This window comes from Lolium perenne, chromosome 1 (genome assembly GCF_019359855.2).
Source record: "Lolium perenne isolate Kyuss_39 chromosome 1, Kyuss_2.0, whole genome shotgun sequence".
NCBI classification, from domain to species: domain Eukaryota; kingdom Viridiplantae; phylum Streptophyta; class Magnoliopsida; order Poales; family Poaceae; genus Lolium; species Lolium perenne.
The window spans coordinates 118,972,640-118,981,011 of record NC_067244.2 but is presented as its reverse complement, the minus strand read 5'-3'; the positions used below and the strand labels follow the sequence as shown (position 1 = coordinate 118,981,011).

Here is an 8,372-nt window from a genome sequence, read left to right as displayed (position 1 = left end):
TTCATGCTCTTGGGGCATTTCATCAAACACCTTATGTGCATAAGAGGAACCAAAAGCAAACCTAACACCCACTTGTGAAGTTTGTGAAGAGAATGGCTCCAAATGGCTAAGTGTTGGCTGCTGGATGGGTATATATAGGGGGGGGGGGCTTTAGTCCCGGTTGGCCTGGCCAACCGCGACTAAAGGCCTTCGGGCACCTTTAGTCGCGGTTGGCCAGGCCAACCGCGACTAAAGACCCCCACGTGCACCGGCTGGCCACCGAGCGCCCTGGGCCCAGGCCTTTGGTCGCGGTTCGCCTCCCGAACCGCGACTAAAGGTCCCATTAGTCGCGGTTCCTATAGCTTCGCGACTTATGGGGCTCACCGGAAGCCTGTTTTTCTACCAGTGGCACCTCCGTCCCTGTGTATAGACATAATTTTACAAATATAACATAAATAATACAACATAAAAATCATACCATCATAAAGTATAACATCTGGATTTTCTAATATACCATAACACCTATACATCGAGATGAAGTATAAAAAATCCCATTTATCAGTCATTTGAATGCTTAGACCCATGGAGACAAACAATATTACAACCAACTAAAAGGTCACACAGTACATTCTTTAGGGGAAAAGAACTTCTACATGGACAAATAAAAAAATAGACGTGCAAAACAACAAAATAATAATAAAGCTGTATCTTCCCGGTCCACTGAAGTGTACAACATACTGCTCCATCACAACCGCCATCAAAAGAATCATAATAATTAAGCTATATATAGTAGATGTACACCTGGTAATGAATTAATCCTTAGCTTAACTCTAGCTTGTTCTTCGTCTTCTCTCCTTGTTGTACTATTCAGTTTTAAAATCAAACTGGGTGTATACGTAGTAATAACCTGTTGCTCATGTACTGATGTAGTACGTGCATTTCTTGGATATAGGATGGATATTCATGGAGGATCACAGTGCGCTCATGTCCTTGACGAATCCGTACTTCTCCATGAATGGGTTCCTGATCTCCTTGGGCGGGTAATCGTGGATGCAGTCCTCCCAGACGCCGGCGTCGGCGGCGTCGTCCCTCTCGACGGTCCAGACGCAGCTGTTGCACTTGAAGCCGGCGCCGAAGGTGAGCATGAGGACGCGGTCGCCCCTGCGGAGGCGGCGCTTGGCCTCCATGTAGGCGAGCACGTACCAGACGCTACTGGCAGAGGTGTTGCCGAAGCGGTGCAGCGTCATGCGGGAGGGCTCGATGTCGTGTTCCGTGAGGGTGAGCCCCTTGCCGACGCCGTCGATGACGGCGGCGCCGCCGGTGTGCACGCAGAAGTGGTCCACCCCGGCCTTCATGCGGATGGTGTGTGCCCCGGACGAGCGCTTCTTGTTGGTGCCGCCGCCGCGCGCGGAGAGGCGCGCGGAGAGGGTGGCGTAGGCGAGGCGGAGGAGCTCGGGCAGCGGGAGCACGCGGGGCGCGAGGACGCGGAGGTTCTTGACGAAGGCGTGCACGGCGGAGCGTGGGAGCTCCTTGCCGAGGTGGAAGCCGGGCCTGCCGGCGTCGTCCTCCATCTGGAGCGCGCAGTTGTAGGCCTCGTCGGAGGCCCCCGTGTGCGTGCGCACGACGTGGCGGAGGCGGAGCTTGGCGTGCGGGCGGAGGCGGGAGGAGTTGGTGAGGAAGTAGGCGCAGCCGCCGGAGCGGAAGAGGCAGTTGCCGAGCATGAAGGAGCGCTTGTTGCCCGGGTACCAGTTGGGAGCGATCGACTCCGACGTCATCACCAGCGCCACCTTGTTGGCGTGCGTCCTGCTTGCAGCGATGCACGTATGTTAATATTAGTAAAACAGCTCAATTCCCGGAAAGTGTCCTTATTTAAAATAAAATTGGAAATCATATTTATATGTTTGAAAAAATTCTGAAAACAAATCTAGACATACCCAGTTACTAAAACCACAAGCATGCAAATCCTAGTGGGTTTGTGAGATATATCATTAGCTACATTTTAAATATGATTTTTAAATTTTTTACTTGATGCTAATATATACTTCATCCGTCCTAAAATATAAGGCGTCTAAGGATTAGTTAAAAATCAATGTTTTTAAATTTTGACCAAGTTTATACACAAAAATATAAATATTTACAATACTAAATCATTATCAATAGATTCACCCTAAAGTATATTTTCTTAATATGTCAATTTGATATTGTAGATGTAAATATTTTTTTCTAAATATTTGGTCAAAGTTTGTAAGGTTTGACTTTTGATCAATCCTTAGACGCCTTACATTTTGGAATGGAGGGAGTATGTATCTAAACACATTTTAGTTATAGATACATCCATTTTAGCACCAAATAATATGGATTGGAGGGAGTAACATAACAAGATGACTCGAGCCCGAGAGCCCGGCTAGAGGTGTCGATTCTCACGCTGCGCACTAAAAGCTAGGTATCATCGGATGATAAAACTTGCGCCAGGCGCCCAGGAGTGTAGCCTCGAAGGCTCCAACTATCGATAGAGAAGGGTTTTGATCTTGGTGTCGACTTCCAAGCGTCACGTTATGTGCTCTAATAATATTAAATTTATATTGTAGACGTTGATAATGTTTTCTATAGATTTTATCAGACTTAAAGCTCTATGACTAGTGAACGGAGGAAATATATATAATTTGCGATCGCGCCAGGTTTTCCACCCAAAAAGTTATGTTTGGACGTCAATATTAAGGAGACATTTTTCATAGCAAACAATTGTGAACCAACCAAAAATTACCATGTGGCAATTTATTCTACTCCCTTCATCTCATGAAACTTGTCTGACATTTGACTAAATTTAGATGTATCTATATACTACATAGTATGTAGATATATCCAAATTTTGACAAATTTAAGACAACTTTCATAGTACGGAGGGAGTAACTTGTTGTGATGCCGGTTGACGTCGTCCACCGTCCCTAAAAGTAAAGAAAGTCAGGCTGAAAGAGTGAAAGCCATCAGCTCCAAGGAGAGGAGACTATTGATGTGGGGAAGAAACAGAGAGGAGAGGAGACTATTAATTGGAAGGTTCTCTCCTTACAACTTTCCTTGTTTCTTGCTCAAAACAAAACCTAAAACGTTCCCATCTGAAATTGTCAATGGCAATGGACAGTCTCTTCTTTCGGCAACGGCATGGCCACAGTTGGACCGCCGTGCCATTAACTACTCGGCTTCTAGCTATGTCAAGACAGCCGAAGAAGAAGAAGAAGAAGAAGCCAACATATTTACGCACCGTCTGCATGCACCGTGTCTGCCGCCACTAAAAGCGTACCAAACTGCGCGAGCAGGCATTGAAAGGAGGCGGCCGGGCACGTAACATGCAGCGCTGGTGCCTACGACTCTGATGCATGGCAGGTTACTTCACCACCTCCCTCACATTTATTCTCTGTCCATCTTGGCACGCAGGGGTAGATCGATCGAGGTGTGTTCAGTGCTCACTCTCATCACACAACTTCACGTAGCGACCATCACATGATGGAGTAAGATCCATCTCGGCTACTTTTGGGACGCAGACGAGGCGAGCGGTTACGAAATTTATGTCTCTTGTTGTGGTATTAATAGCAATATTGTACCGCTCTACTGCAGAGTGTACTGCGGTTGTGTCTGCTCTTTTCCTCAACTTTTATTCTCGGTAAAATCTTTTAAATTCTGACTAACCAATTTATTGTCATAAATGTTGTCACATTTTTCTATAAAATATATTGGTCAAAATTTTGAAGACTTCACGTAACATAAAGTTAGAAGAACACTTATTCGCGACAAAACAAAGGGAGTATATATGAGATTGAACAAATGAAGGCCGAGGCACTTTATTTAAAAATAATAATAAATAGTCAAAATATTCAACAATGGTGCAAAATTTAAGGTACAATTCTTTATAGTTTTTAGAGAAAAAAATATAATAAAGTACACTTTATTTTTTGAACAAGGGGAGTATAAATTCTTTATATTCTAGGCTACATAAAATATAATAAATTTTAAAGTTTTATAGTATGCCTATTCACTATAGCTAGATCCACACATTTGTCATTTCTATGTAACCTACAATACAAACAATATTACATTGAGATTATACATCACATCCAGGATCTTTATCAAACAAATTTGAGCCTTTAAATATTATTTTAATTTTTTTCAAAAATATAGCTCCGTCCCTATTTGTAGTTTCCAAGGCATTCCTACATTTTATACTAACTTCGTTCTAAGGAGGATTATTATTTCAAAAGTCAAACTACATAAAGTTTCACCAAGTTTTTAGGAAGGAAAAAAAAGCACTAATATTTAAGTACGGTCCAAAATTAACATCGGTTAGATACATCACAAAATATATTTTTATATGATATCTGTATAATATTCATAAAAACGAAGGAAATCTATATAATATTTATTGAAACGAAAGTTGGTGTAGCTCTTTACCAAAAAAAAGTTTCCAGTGTGCAAGATGCGTGGCTACATTTCTCAGCTTGAAAGATCTACTATCTACTGTCATTTCGCTCCGCAGGAAGCTGTAATCGAGTGCATATCGTCCAGAATAGCTCAGCGTACTGGTTGCCAAATTGATTGCTAGGGGGCCACTATCGCCAAACTTTAGGCTTTTGCTTGTCAGAACATTAAACCGACGCATTACACTAGCCGTGCTTCAACGGTAAGAATCCAGCCGAGGGTAGAACTGTTAGCGTGGTTGTTCAATTCCGGCCGCTTGAATCATCGGATGCAAGTTGGTTGTATACTAAAGTTTGCAACAGAGACTAATAGACAGATGGCCGATTATTGATGTGGGGAAGAAACAGAGAGGAGAGGAGCAGCACCACGTACCTGAAGAAGTTGTTGGCGAGGTCGAGGGCGATGAGGGTGGCGCTGCACCCCATGCCGGTGAGGTTGAACACCTTGACGTCCTCCCGGAGGCCGTAGCGGCGCACCACCCGGGCCGACAGCGACGGCGCCGGGGAGAACATGGACACATTCACCACCAGCAGGTCCACGTCCTCGGGCCGGATCCCAAGCCCGCCCGGCGCCGCCGACCGCGCGAAGAGCTCGTCCAGCACGGCGTGGAAGGTCTCGTCCATCTCCTCCATGCCCTCCGCGACGCGGTCCGGGCTCGCGTCGCCGCCGGCGATGATGTTTCGCGGGCCGTACGTCTCCTCGCCGATGCCCGAGTTGACGATGACCTTGAGCAGGAACTTGTACTCCTCCAGCCCCAGCAGCTTGTTCCGCTGGATGATCTCCCCGCACAGGTCCGTCGGCAGCTTCCGGTCGTCCGCCCCCTTGTAGCACACGTAGTCCAAGAGGTAGCACCGCCGCCGCCGCGCACGGGATACCAGCAGCCGAGCCAGCGTCGCCAGCGAGAAGGCCAGCAGCGTCAGCATCAACATCATCGCCAACTCCATCTTGATCTACAAACTCGAGCTAAGCTAGGGAAGATCTAGCCAGATGTGCACTTAGCTAGCGAGGAGATGGCAATGTGCAGCACTACTCGTGGTTGCCACTCATGGAGATGGAGGCCAGAGCTAGGATATATGCGGCGGCCTTGTCAGTGCTTGCTCAGCTCGAGCTGGAGCTCTTTCTCTGAGCCACCTAACTCCAATGGAGTGAAAAGGTAGGTAGCCAGTACTGTGGACTGGGGTTTGCGAGGATGGGAGGAGATTAATGGAGAGGTTTAGAGCAAGGGCGAGGAAAGGAGGTGAGGTTTTATAACGACTGAGGTGCCCGTGACTTGAGAAGCTTCTTCACATTTCCGGATCGCTCCACTTATTTTTCTTAGTTTTTTAATCCGACCCGCAGCGGTGTTTAAGCAGGGCCACGTGGCATGGTCTGGTTTTGGAAATGAAAACTTTGTCCGCCCGTTTCGTATTCCCATAAAATATATTTTCATTTTATGTAAACTAGGGGGCATGGTTTTTCTGTTCCGAGTTCATACATAACCATAAATCCTTACCTTGAACCTAAACCCTATCCCTACCCCCTAAACCCTAGCCCTAACCGTACATCTAACCATAACCAGTAGATCAGGCATACCCTCGATCGTGTGATAATGGCTCTAGCTGCGGGGTATATGTGCCAAAGGGTCCCAATCTTGGTTCTCAATATGTATATGTCCTAAACAAACCTAAAAGAATGAAAAAGTACATTGGTGCACCCTCGCGTGGAGAAATCTACGGGGGTAGACCCGCCAGGGCACACATACCGCTGTTTTTGGGGCGAGGACGGGGAGAATGACCGCCGGAGCACCCGAATCCCACCAAATCTTGCATGTGGACATATGATATGTGTGAAAGTGTGGTGCAACGTGTAATGGTGCAAAAGTACCTCCCCTAAACCTCAAACAGGGGCTTAAACCCCTAGACCCTAAACCATTAACTACACGTGCTGACACCGAAGCTGCAAAACCATGCATCATAAACCCTAACTCTAAACCTAAACCCTAAACCTATACCTAATCATAAATCCTTACCTTGAACCTAAACCCTAGCCCTACCCCCTAAACCCTAGCCCTAACCCTACACCTAACCCTAACCAGTAGATCAGGCACACCCTCGATCGTGTGATAATGGCTCTAGCTGCGGGGTATATGTGCCAAAGGGTCCCAATCTTGATTCTCCATGTGTATATGTCCTAAACAAACCTAAAAGAATGAAAAAGTACATTGGTGCACTCTCGCACAGAGAAATCTAGGGGGTAGACCCGTCGGGGCACACATACCGTTGTTTTGGGGGGAGGAGGGGGAGAACGACCGTCGGAGCACCGGAATCCCACCAAATCTTGCATGTGGACATATGATATGTGTGAAAGTGTGGTGCAAGGTGTGTAATGGTGCAAAAGTAGCTCCCCTAAACCCTAAACCCTAAATTGGGGCTTAAACCCATAGACCCTAAACCATTAACTACACGTGCTGACACCGGAGCTGCAAAACCATGCATCATAAACCCTAACCCTAAACCTAAACTCTAAACCTATACCTAACAGTAAATCCTTACCTTGAACCTAAACCCTAGCCCTACCCCCTAAACCCTAGCCCTAACCCTACACCTAACCCTAACCAGTAGATCAGGCATACCCTCGATCGTGTGATAATGGCTAGCTACGGGGTATATGTGCCAAAAGGTCCCAATCTTGGTTATCCATGTGTATATGTCCTAAACAAACCTAAAAGAATGAAAAAGTACATTGGTGCACCCTCGCGTGGAGAAATCTAGGGGGTAGACCCACCGGGGCACACATACCGCTGTTTTTGGGGGGAGGAGGGGGAGAACGACCGCCGGAGCACCGGAATCCCACTAAATCTTGCATGTGGACATATGATATGTGTGAAAGTGTGGTGCAAGGTTTAATGGTGCAAAAGTAGCTCCCCTAAACCCTAAACACTAAACTGGGGCTTAAACCCCTAGACCCTAAACCATTAACTACACGTGCAGACACCGGAGCTGCAAAACCATGCATCATAAACCCTAACCCTAACCCTAAACCCTAAACCCTAAACCCTAAAACTATACCTAACCATAAATCCTTACCTTGAACCTAAACCCTAGCCCTACCCCCTAAACCCTAGCCCTAACCCTACACCTAACCCTAACCAGTAGATCAGGCACACCCTCGATCGTGTGATAATGGCTCTAGCTGCGGGGTATATGTGCCAAAGGGTCGCAATCTTGGTTCTCCATGTGTATATGTCCTAAACAAACCTAAAAGAATAAAAATGTACATTGGTGCACCCTCGCGCTGAGAAATCTAGGGGGGTAGACCCGCCGGGGCACACATACCGCTGTTTTGTGGGGAGGAGGGGGAGAACGACCGTCGGAGCACCGGAATCCCACCAAATCGTGCATGTGGACATATGATATGTGTGAAATTTTGGTGCAAGGTGTAATGGTGCAAAAGTAGCACCTCTAAACCCTAAACACTAAACCGGGGCTTAAAACCCTAGACCCTAAACCATTAACTACACGTGCTGACACCGGAGCTGCAAAACCATGCATCATAAACCCTAACCCTAAACCCTAAACCCTAAACCTGTACCAACCATAAATCCTTACCATGAACCTAAACCCTAGCTCTAACCCTACACCTAACCCTAACCAGTAGATCAGGCACACCCTCGATCGTGTGATAATGGCTCTAGCTGCGGGGTATATGTGCCAAAGGGTCCCAATCTTGGTTCTCCATGTGTATATGTCCTAAAAAAACTTAAAAGAATGAAAAAGTACATTGGTGCACCCTCGCGCGGAGAAATCTAGGGGGTTAGACCCGTCGGGGCACACATACCGCTGTTTTGGGGGGGGGGGGGGAGGAGGGGGAGAACGACCGTCGGATGTCAACACCCGGATTTTTAAGTCCAGATGCCTATTATGTCGTACATCGCAATCCCAGGA

General features: G+C 46.7%; 1 protein-coding gene across 1 annotated transcript; it reads right to left on the bottom strand.

Annotated features, from left to right (window-relative positions):
• Nucleotides 1-562: 562 nt before the first annotated feature.
• On the bottom strand, nucleotides 563-5,673 carry LOC127300137 (3-ketoacyl-CoA synthase 12). Its single transcript, XM_051330218.2, has 2 exons — nucleotides 4,822-5,673; nucleotides 563-1,782 (listed from the first exon to the last, which is right to left on the bottom strand). Exons 1-2 carry the CDS (start codon nucleotides 5,391-5,393, stop codon nucleotides 951-953), a joined length of 1,404 nt encoding a protein of 467 aa, XP_051186178.1. The 5' UTR covers nucleotides 5,394-5,673; the 3' UTR covers nucleotides 563-950.
• Nucleotides 5,674-8,372: the final 2,699 nt, after the last annotated feature.

Coding starts and splice junctions, on each gene's coding strand:
- LOC127300137 (XM_051330218.2), bottom strand. CDS start 5,393: ATGGAGTTGGCGATGATGTTGATGCTGACGCTGCTGGCCTTCTCGCTG. Junction 1,783..4,821: donor CTCGCCAACAACTTCTTCAG/GTACGTGGTGCT, acceptor CGCTGCAAGCAG/GACGCACGCCAACAAGGTGG.